General features: G+C 40.8%; 1 protein-coding gene across 1 annotated transcript in view; it reads left to right on the top strand.

Moving 5' to 3' along the window:
- Positions 1–17988: 17988 nt before the first annotated feature.
- LOC117977530 (lanC-like protein 3) overlaps positions 17989–22280 on the top strand; it is a 291833-nt gene continuing 287541 nt past the window's right edge. Inside the window, exon 1 of the mRNA XM_063601935.1 lies at positions 17989–18389. Within this exon, the coding sequence (XP_063458005.1) occupies positions 18039–18389 (351 nt within the window). The 5' untranslated portion in view covers positions 17989–18038. The remainder of the gene's footprint in view (positions 18390–22280) is intronic.

Raw genomic sequence — 22280 nt, 5'->3', positions numbered from 1 at the left:
ACCTGACTGGCAGTGAAAAAACAACTAGGAGTGAAAGCAACTTACCTGTGCAAACAGCCCTTCTTGGGTTAAAGAAAACTGACATCACTATAGAGTTCAGAGAAATTACAACTGGCCTGTTCAATCAACAAGGAACAACTGCCTTAGTATGAAGTGTTACTCCAGAAATGAGTAATGTAGCTTACAAGCAAAACGAACACCAACAAGCTAATAAATAAATGTTCAAGGAAGTCAAAATGCTCTGAGCAGAGCAGCATGTAATGAATAAGTGTATAAGAAAACCATCATTCTCAGTAAACTATCGCAAGAACAAAAAACCAAACACCGCATATTCTCACTCATAGGTGGGAATTGAACAATGAGATCACATGGACACAGGAAGGGGAATATCATACTCTGGGGACTGTGGTGGGGAGGGGGGAGGGGGGAGGGATAGCATTGGGAGATATACCTAACGCTAGAGGACGAGTTAGTGGGTGCAGCGCACCAGCATGGCACATGTATACATATGTAACTAACCTGCACAATGTGCACATGTACCCTAAAACTTAAAGTATAATAATAAAAAAAAAAAAAAGAAAATTAAACAATGAAAATCAATGTGATGAAGTGCATTGGTTTAATGGAGCCTAAGTAGTACCAGTTCTGACATCTTTGTGTGCCTCTGACTGCTCTTAGTTACCTACAACCTTTACTGCAGACTTAACTCCGGACACCGTTTTCATGCTCCAGCAGACTCACATTATCTGCAACCTTGCTGGCTCTTCCACCCACATGCGGCACCTGCCAGCCTTTTTCAGATACCCAATCATTTTCATTCTGATCCAACCCACTTTGGAATTATTTTGCTTTTATTAGCTCTTGGTAAGTTTACTTTCTGTGATGATTAATTTTCTGTGTGAACTTGGCTAGGCTATGGTGCCCAATTATTTGGTCAAATAGTCTAGATGTTGCTGTGGAGGTATTTTTAAGTTGTCATTTAACATTTTATGTCAGTAGACTTTGAGTAAATCAGATTTACCCTCCATAGGATGGGTGAGCATCATCCAGTTAGTTGAAGGCCTTCAGGAAAAAGACAAAAGTTCCCCCAAGAAGACGGATCTGTTTGAGTTTCCAGACTTTAGAATCAAGACTGCAACATCAACTTTTGCCTGAATTTCTAACCTACAACCAGGTCCGCAGATTTTGGATTTGCCAACCCCCACAGTTGCATAAACCAATTCCTTAAAATTTCTCTCTCTCTCTCTCTCTGTATACATATATTTATATATACCTCCATAGCAACATCTAGACTGCTAATTTATCATGATGCAATATATAGTTTAAATTGGAAACCTTTTGTTTTTGAATAATTTTTGATTTATTAACCAGCTGCAAAGACTGTACAGAGCATTTTCATATATATATATACACACACACACATACACACACACACACACACACACACATATATCCTAATATTTTCTTATCTTTCTGGAGAACCTTGATTAATACACTATTCATTTTGATCATTTTTCTACCCGTAACAATGTTCATATCTTGTCTTATAATGATACTCCCTGCAGCAATTTTACCACTGCTATACCCACTGACACTTTTTCTCAGCAAAGTATAAAATATAGTTAAGGCATAAGAAATAATATAGACTTAAAGATTTCCATTTTGTTCATTGAATCAAAAAACATAAAAGAATTATTCCATACCTTGGTTGAATATCAGAATCATTTGTGGCCCATCTTAAGAGTATATATGCCAAGGTTCTACCCCGAGCCTGCAGAATCAAAATTCCTCCCATTGATAATGATTCACAGCCAAAGGCTGAAATCCCTGGATACATAATAATTTGATCACAGTATTTCATACAGGATATAGTCCAGCACTACTGTTATTAATAAAGAACTTGAGGCAAAATAGAACAAATGACTTATACGAGTTCTCAAAAAGTAAGAATAAACAGTGTCAGGCTAGTATTTTTCATATTTCTAGAAGATTCATTCTATTTTCTGGTATAGATAAATTCCAGAAAAAATGACAATATTCCTGTCTCCTTATATGCATATTTATCATCTGGTCCATTGTTTCAATTCACAAATATAAATAGATTGCAATATTCAGAAAATAATCGAGCAGAGGCAGCTCTATTTTATAAGGTGGTTCAGGTGGTTCAATGACGCTCTCTAGTATATAGTTAGAGGACTTCACAAATGGCTAAAATCTTGGCAATTTTGTGTGTTGTTAAAGTAATAAAACTTTGAGGACAGGTAACTGTTACTGTGTCATATTCTCTGATTTAATTAAAAAAGACTGTTCTTGCTTTTCTATTGATGGAATTTTGCAGATGCATTCAACAAGCTGTCATTAATCTTAGCTTATTTTCTAGCAGCTAGCAAAATAATTCCAGAATCACTTCATATCATGGATATGAATAATGTAGAATAATCAATAATCTCAGTTGTCCACTAGTGCTGATTTAATCTTATTTCTTGGCTTCTACTGCAAAATTTGCATCTTTTATAGAATTACCAATTTGCAGAGTACTGTACACATACACACATAACCAGCTCAAAGCTATGTTCTCGGTAGTGTCCACCTTACCTGGCTAATGTCCAACACTGGAAGAGCAGGCAAAAATATGCAATATTAGTATATTTACAGACAGATTGTTACCATTTTACCTCAATTTTGAAATACAGGTTGTTAATTCTATGTTAAAACCACAATTCACTAAAGGTCCAAAGTTGAGCTGGTTTTAACATTAGTGATCAAAGCCTAATACGTATATGCAGATGCATGCATTCAATACACATGTGAACACACCACAGTTTTCTAAGATATTATTGAACCTTTTACAAAATGTTAATTTAGTTGTGATTTTACAGAAATAGTTCTAATATAATCTTACTACCTGTGTGTTCATTTGATCTAACGGTACTCCTTTACAAAGAGTCTGAAGGATATTCTACATCATCCAGCTGTGAAACAGCTTTATGATGCCAAGTGTCCCATACAGAGGTTTACTCCAATGAACTGGTTTAATTTAGAATGTAATCTAACCAATTATATTTAATAACATGGCTAGGAAAATCAGCCATCAGTGTCTCTGGGAAAAAATAAAGTAGACTTCTGGTTTTGCATAGAATATCGTGATTCCTATTTCCATTGCTCTTTTTACATTTATAACACATGAATAAGCTGAATGTGATTTTTCGTTTTGTAGCCACAATCTCTGTAGACAAACTGATCAACTGAAATACATACATTGATTTGGTCAATATATTTATCAATGAATAATGATTTAGGAAGTTATTTTCATGAGTTGGACAATTGTGCACCTGGATTCATTTACAAACTATTGTCTTTTTCTAAATGTTAGAGATGTTTGATGTGAGGAAGAAAAACTTAAGGAGGGAGACTGACATAATGGAAATTGCATTTTTCTCTACAGCATAAATTCAGGAATACATTAGATTAGAGGCCAAAGTGATGATTTGGAAGGAACTAAAAACACTGATATTTGATAGAGACCTGGTGAACTAGGGAAGCAATTCTAAATAGATTATTTTGGATGTGGAACAGATATTTCCAGTCATCACTGGAGTTTTTAGTCCTTGACAGTGATTTAAGGTCTTAGGAATGCTAAGCAATGTTACAATACCTGCACATACAACACAGTCATATGCTCTGCCACCAGTAGCTGCTCTCAGTGTTGCAGGACTTGTCCTTAGTTCAGCTAAAGACTAGCTCCTTGTCTGTCCCATGGCCACGAAAATTTAGGCTCCCAGATAGTTTGAACGGTGAGCAAAGCAGGGTTTTATTGAGTGAAAAGGTAAAAAGGGAGAATGGGGACTCTCCACAAGGCCAGAGTTCCTGCTGGTGCACTTCCCACCTCATGCTGTTTGAATCCCAGTTTCCACACAGGAAGAGGTGGGGCCAGGCTCCTCACTGCTGCAAAGGGCGCAAATTCCTATGTCTCCACCCCAGTGTGCAGGCTGGTTGGTGTTTTCCTGGGGGGCCCCTTCCCACCTGGCTGTCTCATTCGCCCCTCTAAAGAAGTACATCTAACTCCTGTTAGAATAAGGAAAAGGATAAGGATGAAAACCGACCTTAACTGCTTCCTGCTGACCGGGGCGTTGTTTTGGAGAAAAGGCTGTCAGATCTCCCTCAGAGGCCTAAGGCTTACCAGCAGAAGGGGCCATCATCAGAGGCTCTGTTTGTATGACCCTTTGGAGCTCGATGGCCTGAAGGCAAGACAGACAAACTGGGTTATTAGAAAACATGTATCAAAATGAAACAAGGGGAAGGGTAAGGATAGCTCAAAAATTCTAAGGCCTTTTACCAGTTTGCATGGGGACAGGGAGGCCAAAAGCCCGGCTGGTAAAAAATTTTACCCTTTTCTGGCATGTTGGGCTCTGGGTTCCCCTCCCCTGAGCCCAACCCCAAGTCAACCAGTTTAAAGTTTGGGAAATTAACTCTTTCCAGTTTGGAGGATGCATCTGAGGGAAGTGTTCCATAGTACGGGGACACAATTACCTATCAGTGAAGAGAGGACAGAGGAGGAGAGAAGAAAAAAGAAGGCTTTTATTTTTCAAAGGAGTCCCAGGGGTTCAGGATGCATTCGAAAGGGGTACAGACTGAAGAATGGCTACCCATCTAGAAAGAGGAGAACAGGCATCCCTGGTTCCCTTCTCTGCCTAACAGATACCCAGGGTACGTTAGTGAGAGAGGGAAGAGAGTCCTCTTTGCCTCTTCTGTCCTTGCCTCCCCAAGTCCCATCAACCTTGGCACGTGTGGCCATGAGTGTAAAAGTGGCTTGCACCCATGAAGCAGGGGGTCGAACGGGTGGGAATCATCTGCTGCTTCCCACGTATGCCCTATCTTCCCTGCTGTCAGTAGCCTTGAATTCCCTAGACCTCATTTATGCCATGGATACTAATGTGGCCTTTATCCATGAAACAGGAAGCTTGGGCTTGGCTTAATCGGCAGGAATCAGCCGCACTCACGTGCACTGTGCCTTTTAACCTCCGTTGTCGTCTGCCTCTGGATCCCTTAGATCCAGTTTTCTTTCCTAGGGCTTTGACTCAAAGCTTGGAATTAGTTTGGGGCAAAAATGTGTCTCATGGGGGTGTTGCATGGACTCCTTATCATAAGCTGAATGCTAAGGTGAAACTGTGGAACTGAGTCCTCCTCCAACAAGGGAGAGAGAAAAGGATGTCCTGTGACACACCCAAACACCTGGTGGCTATAGTTATGCTTGCTAGGATTTGGGTGCATGGTGTTTGTCTTTGGTTAGCTGGCTTGTTCTTACTTTCCCAAAAGGAAACCTCCGAGTAATGAGCATCCTATTGATTCCAATCCCCTGGCAGGATTTGCAGGATAATTGCTCAGAATTAGAATATTGATCCAGATTTTTACATTATCCATCCCTCTTGTTCTTTCTGAGCTGCAGCCAGAGATGGCTGGTTGGTTCACAGGAACAAGCAGGGTTAGTCTAAAAGGTAAGTGAAAACTTAAAAACAACTAGTGCGTTTAGAATTTAATGACAAATGTATGATAAGTTTTGGAACCTAATTTCTCTCCAGTCCTCATGTTTGTTAAAAAACAAATCATCGTAGGTCGGGTGGTTTGCAAAATAGACCTTAGTCTTATACGTGGCCTGATTATTTGCATAAAGTGCAGCAAGGATAATTCTTTCTACATAGGCCTTTTGGATTGGCTTTGATAGAGCTCTATTCCCCAAGGGATCTCAGATAAGACCTTTTAAAGCTGCGCCCAGCCATGGGTTTATCCTCAAATACCTGTGAGTTGGGTGATCCTCGTCTCTTAAAGTTCCAAGATAAACTTAGAGCTCCTGGATCTGGTATATAATTGTTCACAGTAGTCTCTTGTAATCCTTTTATTTCCATGGCATCAGTTGTAACACCATTGCATCGTTTTCTGATTTTACTTATTTGAATCTTGTGTCTTTTATTTCTTACTTAGTCTAGTTAAAGGTTTGTCAATTTTGTTGATCTTTTAAAAACACCAAATCTGTTTTCATTTAATTTTTCTATTGTTTTTATTCTCTATTTTATGTATTCCTGGTCTAATCTTTGTTCTTTCCTTCTTTCTGTTAACTTTGGGCTTAGTTTGTCCTTCTTTTTCTAATCCCTTTAGGTATAGACTGAGATTGTTTATTTGAGATATTTCTTCAGTTTTAATGCAGGCATTTATTGTTATCAACTTATCTCTGTTAACTCAAGTTTATCCTAAAGCTGCCTCCTTATATATTTTAAGTTCAGCCTAAAGGTTTCTCTGTACATCGTAAAGTATAACCAAAATGGAGTTGTATACAGACCATAGCCTACTTTGGTGCCGATCACCAAGCTTTAGCCAATCAAATGTGGCCAACCGTTCAAATCATGTTGAAACAAGGCAAACTATGAGCTGTAACCAATCTGTTTCTGTACCTCACTTTGGTTTTCTGTACGTCAGTTTCCTTTCCGTATCCATAAATCTTCTTCTTCCACCTGACTGTGCTAGAGTCTCTGAGCCTACTCTGGCTCAGGAGACTGCCCAATTCGTGAACCATTCTTTGCTCTGTTAAACTCTTTTGAATTTAATTCAGCTATATTTTTTTCTTTTAGCATCTTTTAGTATTACTTTAGCTGTACCCCATAAGTTTTGGTAGGTTGTGTTTTCTTTTTTATAATCATTTGTATGAAATATCTTTTCTCCATCCTTTCACTTTCAGCCTGTGTGTGTCTTTAAATATAAAGTAGATCTCTTGTAGAAAGCATATAACTGAATCTTGTTTTAAATATTTTTAATTTATTAACATATTTTATAGTTGTAATTATTTTTCTACTTCTGTCTTCTAACTTCCATACAAAAATTAAAAGTGATTTGTGCACCACCAATACAGTATTACAGTATTCTGTATTTATCTATAGTCACCTGTACCAGACAGCTTTATACTTTTATATGCTTTCATTTTGCTGCTTGGCATTTTTCATTTCAACTTTAATGACTCCATTTAGCATTTCTTGTAAGGCAGGTGTGGTGGGGATGAACTGTCTCTGCTTTTGTTTATTTTGTTTATTTTGGAATGTCTTTAGCTCTCTTTCATTTTTAAAGAAATGTTTTGCTAAGTATAGTATTTTGGTCGGCAAGTTTTTTTTTTTTTTTTTTTCCCCGATTCAGCACTTTGTACATATATCATCCCACTCCTGGTCAGCAAGGTTTCTACTGAAAAATCCTCTGAGTCTTACTGAGGTTCTCTTGTGTGGCACAAATTGCTTTTCTCTTGCTTTCAAAATTCTCTGTCTTTGACTTTGACAATTTAATTATAATGTATCTTACATGGATTTCTTTGGATTCATCTTTTTTGAGCTCCATTGGCTTCTAGAATCTGGATGTCTTTTTTCTTCCCCAGATTTGGGAAGTTTGGGGCCATTAATTTTTAAAGAAACTGTTTTTCCTTTTCTTTTTCTCTTTTCCCTCTGCAACTTCCATAATGCATACAGTGGTCTGTTTGATAGTGTCCCATAAGACCCTTAGATTTTGTTCATTCTTTTTCATTCATTTTTCTTTTTGTTCCTTATTGCATAATTTCAGATTACACATTTTTGAGTGTACTGATTCTTTTTTCTCCCTGATCAAGTCAGCTGTTGAGCCCTTCTAGTGATTTCTTTTATCACTGTAGTTATTGCATCTTTAAGCTTCAAAAATTTCTGCTTTGTTCTTTTTTTAAAAAAATTTATCTCTATTTTGAAATTGTCATTCTGTTCATGCATCATTTTTCTACACTCATTAAAAATCTTCATGACAGGTATTTTTAACTCATTTTTAGGTAATTCATATCTCTTTGTTTCTTTAAGTTCAATTTCTGGAGTTTTATTTTATTTTCCCCACTGGGCCATTTTCCCCTGTGTCTTGTAATTTTTGTGATTTTGTGTTGATATCTGGGTATTTGAAAAATCAGCCACCTCTCCCAGTCTCTAAGGATTAGCTTTATACATGGAAAGATCTTAACCTATAAGCCTGGCTAGAGATTCTGAGGGCCTCTCAAGTCTTTTCTGTGAATGTGTCTTCTCTAGACATGTGTGCAGATTCCTAATTAGAGGGATTTGCCAGTTTCTTGTTTTAAGGAGCTTGTAATCTCTTGTTCCTTCTGTGTCTTTTTGTTTCACCATGGGTCATCTGAAGCAGAAACATGACCATACAGTCTAGCCCTTTTTTACTTGCAGTGGAACCCCAGGTATCTAAAGTATGCTGGGTTCTGTCAGCTCCCCACATCAAGAGAGACAGAAACCAGTACCTCAGGCAGTCCCATGAAAAGCCAGATGTTGAACACGTGCTCTACTCTTCTATTTCTCCCTGAATAAGAAACTGCCAACCTCTATTGACCTCTGTCTGCTGTACCATGATTCCTGGGTAGCAGCAGCGTGATGCACAGCTCTTTTTTGTTGTCAGGGTCCCCCAGGTATCTAGAATGTGCTTGCCCCTGTTAGTGCTCCCAGACAGGTGGGCAAAAGCCAGTCCCTCATCCAGCCCCCTGGAAAGTAAAAACATTGGAAGTACAGCCCAGTCTTTTATTTCCCTCCCCAGGGAGAAGCCAGAAACTAGAAGCTGGGAGTTTTCTCCCAAGCATATGGCACTCTATTGGGGAAGAGATTATAGCATGAGTGCCATGAATTTTCATATAGGCCTGGATGTGACTGGCTTTGTACTTGTCTGGAGTGCAGGAGCCCCTTAACTGGTGTCTGGATTTCTCACAGAGGGAGTTAGTCCATGTTTTATTGCCAAATCTGTCTCCATGGGAGGAAGGAAGATCTAATGCTTCCCATTTTGCCATTTTATGATGTCACTCTCTGTACCTTGGGCTTTTTTAATAGGAGAGAGAAATAAACTTCTATTGTGCTTACAATTTTTTTGCATTTTTATTTTTGATGCAGCTAAATCTAATCCTAATGGATACAAAGAGATCCCTTCTTTGAGTGGTAGATAATATGATACTTTAAAAACTTTACAAAACTAGGAGTATATAAGTCTAAGATTCAGTGCATTTTTTTCTCCCAAATATTTTATGAAAAAGAGGAACTTTAAAATAATAATGAGAATATATACAAATACAATTCCCAGGAAAGAAAATCCTCCTCTTTATTTTTGGTTTTACAGACAGGAAAATAATGGGCCTCATGCTGTTTTGGTTAACTGGGAAAACAGAGGAGATGTCTGGATAGTAACCTGTTAGCTAGCCTCACACTCCACATCTCTCCTTTTTGGGTTGTATACTTAGCCTGCATCAGAAACAAGAATCAGCTTGTATTAAATAAATGGTCTCACTTTATTTATATTTAATCATTTGGGAAATGAAATAGAACCATTAGAATAGATAATAGATGTCAGTTTTAAAAATAAATACTGAGGCAAAATAAATTTCTTTACTTTTCCATGACATTTTTCTGGAAGCAGGAGCCTATTAGACTGTTATGATGTTCTATTCCATTGACTTATCTCCAGGTTCCCTTTTTTAAAAGACTCGATCTTTTGAATGCCTTTACATTCACCATTTATATGTACTTACCTACTTACCACTTCTGCATCACTAGTACTCTGTCTGAATTCAAATTTTGTATGTCTCATGCAAAACTCAAAATCCAACTGTGCAGTTTCTTGGCCAAAAAAGGAGGGGAGGAGTGTTGAATGTCACTATCTAAATAAAAAAGAATTTTACTGAGTAGTGGTGGCCTGGAGATTGAGTTATGTGGAGGTTCTAATTGTGAATTTCAAGTAAATATGAGTAAGCCACCCATTTGGATGGCACACAGAAATATACTATTAATAATTTTCTGGAACATCTTAATTGAAAGAGAAAATATACTTAGAAGCTGAAGACACTCATTTTATTTCTCAACTAAGCTTGGTTTGTATACCTTCTAGCCAAAAATAAAGGAAATTTCTTGTTCAGTCTTTCCAGAAGCAGCTCTAATAACTAAATATCCAAGGACATCTTACAGAGGTTTTTTTCCCCAAAGTTGTGAGAGCTTGGTAAAGATCAACTGCGGGAAACTTCTATGGAACTTAAAAGATTGAAAACAACTAAGAGCCCCCCCTCAGATGTTTTCTGCTTATCCTCTCTTTGCACATCTGCTCACCCACATAGCTTTCTGTCACATGTTTTTACTTTCCTGTTTACTCTTTCTGCTGAAGAACCAGATAGCCTTGAAAAGATTAACTTTATTCTGTCTCATGCATCAGCAACACAATTTGTCAACTTGAATCTTTATTATCGGTGATCACATAAAAGCTGAAAAACACAAGATGATTTCTTTTCTCACCTTAGAAGTTGAATTTGTCACCCTAAAAAAATCGCTAGGCTTGTAAATGGAACACATTTTATTTAGGAATCATTGAGAAAGAATAAGCAAAACAAACAAACAAACCAAAAATCTATGACTCTTTTCTGAGGAGAACCAACTTAGAAAAAGAGGAAGATGCAAGAGTTTAGGCGGTAAGCAGGCAGTGATAATCCACTTCTCAAAGCAACTACATACAGAATAATAATGATTTTGGACAAATGTTAACATTTATTCGGAGCTAGACATCAAGTTAATCCCTTTATAGGCATTATCCTAACCAAGCTTCGAGAAAGATTCCATTGTCTTTACCAATTTACAGATGAGAGAACCAAGGCTTAGGAAGGTTAAATAACTTTCCGGATGTCACACAGTGAGGCTTGGTGGAGGAGGAATTTGACATCAAGTCTCATTTCAATACCTCCACTCGTTCATTGCTCAAAGGCCATAGAATTCTCTGTTATCAATAATCCTCTCAAATGTGACTTCAGTAAATATTTTTCTTGCTCCCATCCATACGTAACTAGCTTCTCTAATCGAATCACAGCAAACTACTTCAAATGGCCAAAAAACGCTGAATTATTCCAGGTCTCCTTCTTTTGCAAGTGACAGACCCCCATTTAAGTAAAAGAAGGAATGTACTGGGTTCCATAATTGAATAGTCTTTCAGGGAAGGCCAGATGCAGGCATTTTAATAATGTCATTGGGTCACACTTTTTGTCATACTTTTTTCTTTTTTTATTATAATTTTTGTTTTATTGGTTTATTATTTTATTTTTCTTTTTTATTCTAAGACATCTTGTTATAGCATGTCATACTTTTTTTATTACTCAGTTCTGCTTTCCTCTGTGTGGTTTAATCCTCAGCATGCTTTCACCTTGCAGTCATAAGAGAGCCAGCAGTAGCTGTAGGTTTAATCCTTCTACATTAGCAATCTTAGCTTTCCCAATGGTTTTAGCCAAGAAAGCTCAGGATTGCTTCTCCTTGGGCAGACCTGGGAATATATGCTCCCCCTTGGGGACATGGAAATGGTATAGTTTCTTTTAAATCACATGTTCCAGAAACAGGGAATGGTGGTTTCTCAAAATAAACTCAAGATGTTGCTGATAGTAGAAGGCAATGAATGCTGGGTGGTCAAGCTTCCTCATTCTGAAGTTCAGCTACATGCCTTTCTCTGTACTATCCCTATATTAACCAATTTCCAAAGCTCACCTCTAGCAACCTTCTTTAATCAGTTGTACTGAATTTTTAATCTTCAGGACATATTGTTAACATTTTTTTGCTTTATTGTTTCTCTTTTTACATCATGAGACTGTAAAGCCACACTCAGGTTTTAAAACTGAATTAGCTATTTTCCTTCATCTTTATGCCCCATATCTATTCCACTGCATGTATTCTTTGGCATGGTGGATAGTACCTTTGTTGGCCCAGTTGTCCAGAGCAGAAACCAGCCATAATCTTTGACTTTTATCCTCCTTTACTCCCACATCCATTTGCTCATAAAACCCTGTAAACCTGCTCGCTTCAGATCTCTTGACTTCTTCCAAGTCTCGCCACCCTTCCTGCTATTGCCCTAGTCCAGATTTCCTCGTTTCTTGATTATTCTACTTACCGCTCTGACATATCGTCCTCCTTTCAAATACGTTCTCTAATTTTCAAGAAAACTCATCATTCTAAAGCACAGATATGATCCCACGACTCTCCTCTTCAGAACCTTTCAGGGATTGCCTGTTGTATGATTTCCATGGACCTTGGTTTCCTTATTGTTAAAGGAAAGGCATAAAGAGATGATCTCTTGGAGATGATCTCCAGCTCCATGATTCTGTTAATCCTTGCCAGCCCAAAGTAGTTAGCTCTGTTTAATCTTTTGGTAATTGGTTTATCTACCTTTTGGATTATGGACTGAGACCCTGTGTTTTTCTGGTTATCGCCCCTTACTGTATCTCATGAGAATGCTGGGTCAAGTCCTGTTGAGCAGTCATCTCAGATTGAGAACAGCTGGCTAAGTGCGACCATGGCCATTCCAGAGTCAAAATCAATATGAATTATTTGGAAGATATCTGCCCTTTTAACTACCACCTCTTGCATTCATGCAGATGTCTAAAAATTGTATACGAGATTTACTTCTACCTTATGTTTTTGACATTGGAACTTCTTAAGATAAGGAGAACTGTGAATGTACAAGTGAAAAATATTAGTGTACCATAAGACAAAAAGCAGATGTGTTAATGCATTATCAACACTAAGCTATTATTAGGTTATTTAATAGCCATTGAACTATACCACCATAGGAATTTATAATCACTCTTTTCCTCCTACCCTTCTGACTGCTGGCGAAAACCTTAGAAATGACCACATGTAGGAAGCTGTTAAACATTTCCAGTCAAATAATTTACTCTACCTAAAGGAACACCTACATCCCCATTTGCCAATTTAATGTATCTTACACAGATGTATTAGTTTACAAGGGAGGAATACTTGTTTTAGCAGTGTCCCATACAGCAATGTTTTATTATATTTCATTCAAATCACTCATCCATACACACATGTTGTAGTACCAAAATGTATAATTGACCTATACTTTCTTCACATCCAATAAGCTGGGGTGTGCACCATTACTTGTTCTTGGCCAATGTGACTCAATCAAACTCGGCTGCCCCTCCTTCAGGTGGAGTGGCAAGTACCACTTTGCTTGCTCATTTCAGATGGCTTTTAATTCTGGGATTACACGTGTACTGGCAATCATGATTAGCCTATAATGGCTAACAAAGTACTATAAATTGATAAAACTGGAAGTAGAAGGAAAAAAGACAATAAAGAGAATAAAATCCTATGTTAGAATGAACATTTTTGTGGCTGCTTGTGGCAGAGGTGTATAATCAAGCAACTGGTCAGGAAAGCAGACAGCAAAACTCAGCCATGGATTGATAGAAAATTTTGACATTATGAAGAGCATCACAGACATCAATAAGTATCTACTGAGTACATATCATGTGTCAGGCATTGATCTAGATGCTGAGGATATAAGAGGAAACAACACAGACAAAATTTCCTGTTCTTATGGGGATTAAATTTTAGTGGAGAGAGATAGATGGGAAACAAAATAAGTAAGTAAAATATATAGTTGTTAGATACTAATGATTGGCGGAAGGGCAGTAACTTTAAAATAATAAGTTGGAGAAAACCTCATTGAGAGAGAGGTGAAAAGGCAAGCCATGAGGTAATTTTTTGAAGAGTATTCCAAGGAGAGAAAACTGCAAAGGAAAGAGCAGAATTAGGGAAAAGTTTCCAATTATGTTGTTAATCTAATAAAATAGGGATGAGTCTCCACAGAGGATATGCTATAAGGAATGAACAAAGCACTATTCAGTTATCTCAAGCATTTCTAGGATGCACCCTTTGAGCAAAACTTTGGAAAACCTTTTGAAAGCATTTCTAAGATGCATTATCCCATAAAATGTATTAAACCTTAGGTTTTTTTCATATTCACCCATAGAGAGCAATAATTTGCATAAGAGAAACCCTGATTTTAATACTCTCTTTTCTGGATAGTTTTGCATAATTTTTATGCGATTTCCTTGATGAACCCACTAATACTCTCTTCCATCCATAGTTTTGCATAATCTGCATAATAAGGACATACTGAGAAGAACTGGGAACTGAGCAATTCAGCAAGATCACAGAAACATGTGTTGGGAGCTGCCTGTCAGCAAATGCTTCTAGAAATTCTGTGACTATCAGGACAAATCTTGCAGATAATGGTAAAATAAATGGCCTTGGCAAGATTTTGTATAGACTGCGTATTTCTTGTGGGGTCATCACTGCTTTTAAAGAATCCAACTGGAATTGTTATTTCAGAACACAACGTTTTGGGTGCCTGCATACTTCTCTGTCTTCCAGATTTCTCTAAAATATTTATCTTCCTAACTGCTCATTGCTCTGTTGAGTGTAGACTGTTGATTAGAGGGGACTTCCAGAGCATTGGATTATGGGAAGCTAGCAGGACATTCCAGTTACCTTGCTCCATAACACATTATCCTAAAACTTCGAGGCTTATAACAGCTATATTTTTGTTTGTAATTTTTTGGGTCAGGAATTCTGGAAGGGTTTGGGATGGTGGTAATCTGAAGGCTTGACTGGGGTGGATATTTCCAAAGTGGTTCACTCACATAGCTGTCAGTTGATGCTGTCCTCGGGCTGTCAATCCAAGCACTTCCAGGTGACCTCTTCATGTTGTCTGGGCTTCCTCCCGATAAGGCAGCTTCAGGGTAGTCAGATTCTTACAAGGCAGCCCAAGGATCCAAATGTGAGTGCTGCAACATTTAAGATGGAAGCTGCATTACTTTTTGTAATTTAGCCTTGGATGCCATACAGTGTTATTTCCATCACATTCTATTTGTTACAAATGAGGTATCAGCCCACCCAGAATTCAGAAGAGGTTACATGTACCTCCCTCCTGATGAGAGGAATGTCAAGGTCACATGGATTGTAGAGGAACATGTGGCATAGGAGATATTGTCGTGGCCATATGTGAAAAATATAAGCTGCCACACAGGGTTAGTTAGCAAAAGTAGAATGTGTGAAGACCCCGAATTCAAGGTAAAGTATAGAGGTCACCATATCTTGTAGAGAAACAGACAAGAGCAAAAACTGCAGAATGTTTACATTCTTGTGCTCACAAGAGGAAAAGGGTCCAAGAATATAGGAGGAGTTTAGACATGTCAGGCTAACGTTTCAAAAAAGGCCTCACTCTGTATTCTACACTTTAGGGTACCTTAAGTCTCTCATGGCACTCTCATGGTAATTCATTCATTATTTCATAAACTTTCAGTAAATATCTACTACAGGGAGTAGTGGTAGTAGTAGTAGTAGTAGTAGCAGTAGTAGTGGTAGAATAGAGACTATTCTAGGATCTTGCATATCAGTAAATAAATGCAAGAAAAAGCCCTACCCTCATGGAGAGTATATTCTAGTGGAGTAGTGATATTAAAATAAATAACACTGCATGCAAATTAAGTATAGGACAATTAGAGGTGGGGTTTCAAAGAACCCTAACGCTTCACCCTACCCTGTATCCATACGCTTTGTCATGCAACTTTGAAGTTCAACAAAAACACTTTATATTTCCTCATGTGATTTGCCAATAGACTAAGGCAGAAAAGAGTGTGTGGTCCTGAGACTAGACCCTCAGAAGTCTTGCATGTCTCTGCTTTTGCTTTAGCCCCTCTGCCTTTGCCGTGCAAGCATGCTGGGGTTGGCCAGCTAAAAGACAAGAGACATGTGGGCCAGAGGCCAGTCACCTCAGTCTCCCCAAGCAAGACCCAACCCACCTCCAGACACCTGAATGAGCCCAGCCAAGATCCTAAATGCATAAACATTAAATTTACTGCCATATGCTATTAGATTTTGTGATTGCTTTTCATACAGCATTTTGGGGCAATAGACAGATGACACAACTGGGAAAAAGTGGAAGAGCTCGTTTTCTTGGAGACGTGTTTACACACAGTTCTATTTTGAAGCCAGTTAGCAGATCCCTGTTGTTGTTGCTGGCGCTACCTCTAGGCTGGAGTGTTTGGAAGAATAATCAGAGTCAGAATTAACCGAGTTGCCTCTAGATTCATGACAAGGGTGAGTGAGGTGTGGAGGAATGAAGTGGAATAAGGCTTCATTTCTGCCGGTAAAGGCTTTATTTTATGTTTCCTTGTCTGAGGGGACAAAAATCACCTCTAATGCCTGTTATGGTTGACAGATGAGGAAGGAAGTCTCAAGGAGAAACTCAACATTCCTGTTGCTTCTTTGATGCCTTTTCCTCCTTTAACATATCAAGCTCCCTGCCTAAAAGTGGACTTTTATCATTATTATTATTATTAAAAATAAACCTGTTTTGGCAGCATCAAAGGGGGACGATGGCCATACTGTCCTTAAACTATGTGGATGTGTCAGTCCTGGCAATCATGTTGGCAAACTAAGGTTCTTTCCCAGACTACATCAAGTAAGGGTGGAGGGGCGGGGTATTTAATTTCTGCTTCCCAATCATAGTGACATTTAACACTTCTGAGGAAAAAAAAAATGCCTCCAAACTGGCCTTTCAAGTAAGTGGAGTAGCTACTTTCCCCACAAAGTATCAGAAACTGTTCTATGAGCCACTTACTCCTTTATGTCTTGCACAGTCCCTATCAAAAGTCAAATACTCCTGGGAGACGTGACCCTCTTTAGTCTTCAAGAGTCAACACTTTGGGAAAGGCAGAATTATTTCAAACAGCTGAGCACAAGAAAGGCCACTAGCTTGTGTAACTGTTCATTTTCTGTTTTTCCCATTTCATTGTTAGTTCCAAGAGGTATAGGACCATGTCAAATTTTATTCATCCATCCATTTCCAGGTTTCAGGACACATAGGAGACCCTCCATAACGCCCTTGGGAAAAAAGCAGAAGAGGACAAACATGGGAAAGAAGGGAGGGAAGGAGGAGATAAAAAGCCTAATTAAATTCTCACAGAGCGTTTATCCTAATATTAACTAGTTAATGACCTCAAGATATGTATTAAGCTTTTACTATGCACGCATGGCAGGAGGGGCGTGCCCCTTCCTTGCCTTAACCTGGTGTGGTTCTTTTACTTTTTACTCCTGTATACTCGAAGAAAACAATACAAAAATCAAAGCTGGGAAAAAAGTTCCTGTATGGGGTATTTCACCGTTTTAATGCATTAAACATGATGTGCTCAAATGCCCCAGCCTTTGGGATTGAAACATTCATAATGAGAACTCCGAAGCGACCAAGATGAAATACAAACTTCAAAGAAGGCGCCCAGTTTTGTCTTGCTACTCTAGCCTAGTTCAGTGGCGCCTCAAACTTTAAGTGCATGCGAATCACCTGGGAATCTTGCTGAATATTCAGATTTGGAGTCAATAGGTCTGGAGTGAAGCCTGAGATGCTGCGTTTTTAACATGCCCCCGGGTGATGCTGATGCTTCTAACCCAAGGACCACACTTTGAGTATACAAGGGACCGGAGACCATCACCTCTACCGCCAGGACGCTGAGTCCCAGCGTCCCAGATCAGTGTCCCGCAGGTCCCAGGCCTTCCGTCAGGAGGGGAGGAGCCGGGGGCGGAGCGGGAGGAGGGGCGCGGGTCCCCCGTGGGTCCTGCCAGAGATCACCTCGGCCCCTTGGAGAGGCAGCCGAGCTGCGGCGGCGCAGGAGGGGGCGGGTTCGGCGAGGGCACGGCCTCAGAGGGGGGGCGCACGACACGCATCCCCCGCGATCGCCCGGGCCACTCGGGAGCCTCGCAGCAACCCGGCGCCCCACTTGGCCATCCGCTCCTTGCCCGCCTCCTCTTGTCACCTCCCGTCTCATCCTTCTCGCTCCTTCCCCGCCGCATACACCGCCATCCGAGTGCCTCAGAGAGCCGGAGGTGGTGTGCGGGGCTGCAGGGCACGACTTCAAGCGGTCCTCAGCTCCGCACTAGGGGGCACGGGCAACAGCATGGACACCAAGCGCTGTTTCGCCAATCGCCTCGATGACTACCAGGGCAGCCTGCTGGCGGGCCAGTGCGAGGAGGCGGTGGCGTCCTTGGTCACCGCCACCATCCAGCGCATCCTCCAGGAGCTTCCCCCACTCGGGGCGGCGCCGAGGCCTGAGGGGCGACGGCCAGGGCTAGCGGCTGCCAGGGGGGGTTTATGGCGGCGTGGCCGGAGTGGCGTATATGCTCTACCACGTCTCGCAAAGCCCGCTTTTCGCCACGGCCCGGGAACGCTACCTGCGCTCAGCTGTGCGCCTCATGGACGCGTGCGCCCGCGCTGAGGAGTGGGGCGAACCGGACGCCGACACCCGCGCTGCCTTCCTGCTCGGGGGCGCGGGCGTGTACGCCGTGGCCACGCTCGTATACCACGCCCTGGGCCGGTCCGACTACGTGCAGCCGCTGGGCAAGTTCCGGGCTCTGTGTGCCGTCTGCGCGCCGGTCTCCTTCCTGGAGTGCGGCTCCGACGAGCTGTCTGTGGGCCGCGCGGGCTACCTGTGTGCCGCGCTGGTGCTCAAACAGAAACTCGCCCAGGAGGTAAGAGGTAGCCCCGGCCGCGAGAGGGCGCTCGCCGCCTGCCTGGCCTCCCTTCCGGACTCCGTGGCTCGGGCAGCACTGTCCGGTTGCTCTCCATGTTTTTGTTACTCTTGTTGTGGTGCTAGCATTTCTTCAGTCTCTTGAGGTCTGTCTCCTGCTTTTGTCCGTCTTCTTTCCTTTTTCAGTCTCTCATTAGTTGAGATTCGGCGTCTCTGCGCTTCGTTCCTGTTTTTACTCTGAACGTGGCATCACCCCGGATGCCTGTTAGCTTTCTGGGGGATGACAGTGTGGCCCTTTCAAGTAAGATGAAAACTTCAGAAATGGAAGGGATTTCCTTTCCTTTGACTCTGCTGTCAAAAGCTGAGGCACCCTCGAATGTTAGAGTGCTAGAAAGTAATGGAACTCTTCGGGGCCGATGTGGAGGTAAGTTGCTTCTGGAGCCCTGGGTCTGTAACCAAAAATAACTGCTCAGCTGTGGGTCTGATGTGTTTACTGTCTTGCTTACTATTCGGTTCAACCCATGGCTCTTATTAAATGCATATCTGGTAGGAGTGTTCCCTTTAAAAATACATAAATGTAGACGGAAACGTACCCGGAAATGTACCCCATTGTAGTTGAATGTGCATTATTTCACTTAAAAATATTTGCTTAGGATGGGCAAGACCACAGCTTTCTTGACAGGGCAGCTTTTCTTGATGAATAACTTTACAGTGGCTCCTAAAAGTGAATTGGTTTTCACATACATATTTTTTCCTGGACTCACTTTGAAATCAGCATGTGGTTATTAGAAGAGAATATGCCAGTTCCTGTGGAGTAGGAAAAAGAACAAAACTCTGAAGGATCATAGTGACTAGAATGGAGAGAGAGGCACTTTCATTCATAATCCACTGGAGCCAACTATTGTTCTAGGGAGGAAGTGACACATTTAACTTGGCTTTATTTAGGTGAGAAAGGCGTTTGAAGAAAAATTAAAGGTATGTAGAGTGTTTTAAAAGAATAATTAACTTAGATAACCTCTGCAGAGGCAAGTGACCAAGGACACCATTGCCTCCTCACACTGGCCCGCCAGCAGGCTGCCTTGGTAGTCATCGAAGCACTTGGCGAAGCAGCGCTTGGTGTCCATGCTGTTACCCGTGCCCCCTAGTGCGGAGCTGAGGACCGCTTTTAAAATTTTTTTTATTTATAGCAGGTGAGGTTGATTCAAGTGAGAAAAAGATTACCAAAGAATGTGCACTGTGTTAGCTGGGCAGCAAAGGTCTATGTCACAAAGTTGTCTTGAAATAGTTTGCTCTGCTTCTGAGTCACTCTTACTGCCAGCAGTTTTTCAAATGCCATTCCAGTTGTAGAAAACCTTTTAGAAGGCCACAGAGATATTTACATATCATTTGCGTTGCATTCGTGTCTGCTCCCCTCACCTTGTAGTCTGGCAGCAGGAGGTTTTCAAAAATTTTTTTCCAATTGTTTTCCTTAATCTTGCCTCTTCCCTTTTCCATGCCTTGAGGCCTTTTCTCCAGAATGGAATGGGAAGAGTGTGTGACCACTACGTCACAGAGGTGGAAGCAGACCAGAAGGACTCTGCCCAAAAACTGGTGGTTCAGGCCAATCTGCAACACTGATCCACAAAGACATTTATTAAGACCTCTCTTCTGCCCTCCTGCCAAACCAGATCTATATTTTTTGTACTAATCGAGTTGAGGTGTTTTGGCCCCTGCTCCCAGGAGATGGAACAAGCTTCAAGAATAACAACAACAACAACAAAAACAACAGCCATCTCTTAACCTGAGCAAACCAGTTAGTTCCAGTGCCAGCTGCAGCTGTGGGAATTCAAGACTTTCTGGCTTGAAAGGTGTAGGGCAGGGGCTAAGCACGCCAGGCTGGAAGCCCTTTGAGGGGAAAGTACAAGTTTTATACACCATCCCCACCCCGCAAGTCATAGCCAGCACATGGCTTTGCCCTCAGTAGGTGATCCATAAACCTTGATTAGATTGAATTGCGAATTTGTGTCATTTCTCTATAAATAATCTGTCAGTATGTCCTGGGTTTCTTCCCCTCCGATGTCATTTATATTCACATTCCTCTGGCAATTCCCTCAGTTATCGCTCTAATTTAGATCCTCCCCACATTACTGGGCACATCTTTGCCACCTAATAAGTAGTTGAATGAATGAATCACCATATATTGGGATTGGTGCAATATACTTTGAGCTAGAATCTCCCACTCAAGCCGTTCTGTCTACCTCTAAGAAACAAATATTTCAAAAGACACTTTTCATCATGTTATTTCCCTGCTCAACATACTGCAGTGGCTCCCTATTACTTTTTCTCCAGTGGCTTGTCATCTCACAGTTAAAGTTATGATTCTTAAAAATAGCTGAGAAGGCCCCACGTGATCTAGCCTCCTACACTCCTACTCTACTCTTTGCTCATTCTTCTTCAACCACACTGGCCATCTTCCTGTTTTAGTTACTTTCCTGCCTCAGTGTGTTTGTTCTTATAGTTATTTCTACTTGGAACACTCCCCCTAGATATTTATAGCTAGATCTCTGACCTTGTATAGGTATGTATATATATATATATATATATATTTTTTTTTTTTTTTGAGACGGAGTTTCGCTCTTGTTGCCCAAGCTGGAGTGCAATGGCATGATCTTGGCTCACTGCAACCTCCGCCTCCCAGGTTTAAGCGATTCTCCTGCCTCAGCCTCCCAAGTAGCTGGGATCACAGGCGTGTGCCACCACGCCCAGCTAATCTTTTTTATTTTCGGTAGAGATGGGGTTTCACCATGTTGGCCAGGCTGCTCACGAACTCCTGACCTCAGGTGATCCACCCACCTCGGCCTCCCAAAGTGCTGGGATTACAGGCATGAGCCACCGCACCTGATCTATATATATATATTTTTTGAGACAGGGTCTCACTCTGTCATCCAGGCTGGAGTGCAGTGGTGCAACCATGGCTCACTGTAGCCTCGACCTCCTGGGCTCAGGTGATCCTCCTACCTCAGCCTCCCAAGTAGGTGACACCACAGGCATGCGCCACCACACCCAGCTAATTTTTTGTATTTTTTGTAGAGACAGAGTTTCACCATGTTGCCTATGCTGTTCTGGAACTCCTGGGCTCAAGTGATCTGCCCACCTCAGTCTCCTAAAGTTCTGGGATGACAGTCATGAGCACTGTGCCTGGCCTTGTATAGGTCTTTACTTCCTCAATGAGGCTTTTCCTGACTACCCTATTTAAAATTGCAACCCCACCCTCAACTTATCCCCCTTTCGTGATTTGTTTTACTTAAATTGTTTATTTATGTCTTCGCTGATTAGAATGTAAGCTCCATAAGGGTAGACATTTTTGGTTTCATTGATGTTCATTGCCAAGACTGCCTGACACATTTTTAGATGCCCAGCTTTGTGTGTGTTTGCAAATATCACTCAATTTTAGTGGTGTACCATTTATCAATATTTTCCTTTACGGTGGTAGTTTTGGTGTCATGTTTAAAGAAATCCTTTCCTACTGCCAAAGTTTCAGTAAATATTTGTTAAATGAATGAATGAATGAATTGTAGTTTCTTCCAATTATTTTTCATGGCTTAAGCTCAACCAATAAAGCAGTGCTTCTTAAACTTTAATGTGCTTAGGAATCACCCGCAGATCTTGTAGAGCTGCAAGTTCCTGGGTGATCCTGATGTTGCGGGTCCATAGAGCATGCTTTGAATAGCAAGGCAATACTGTGCTGCATAGGTTTTGGCATTATACCTGCCACCTCTATTAAGGCATACTATAAGACACCATTCTATGAAGCTTGATATGTTTATTTAAAAGGTCTATAGTTTAGAATGCTGATTACTATATTCTACCTTTCACTCTAAAGACCCACAAGAGGAATTGCTCTCAGATTGTA

This window comes from Pan paniscus, chromosome X (assembly GCF_029289425.2).
Source record: "Pan paniscus chromosome X, NHGRI_mPanPan1-v2.0_pri, whole genome shotgun sequence".
Classification (NCBI taxonomy): Eukaryota; Metazoa; Chordata; class Mammalia; order Primates; family Hominidae; genus Pan; species Pan paniscus.
Note: the sequence above shows the minus strand (reverse complement) of the source record. Positions and strands in the feature narration are given on the sequence as shown.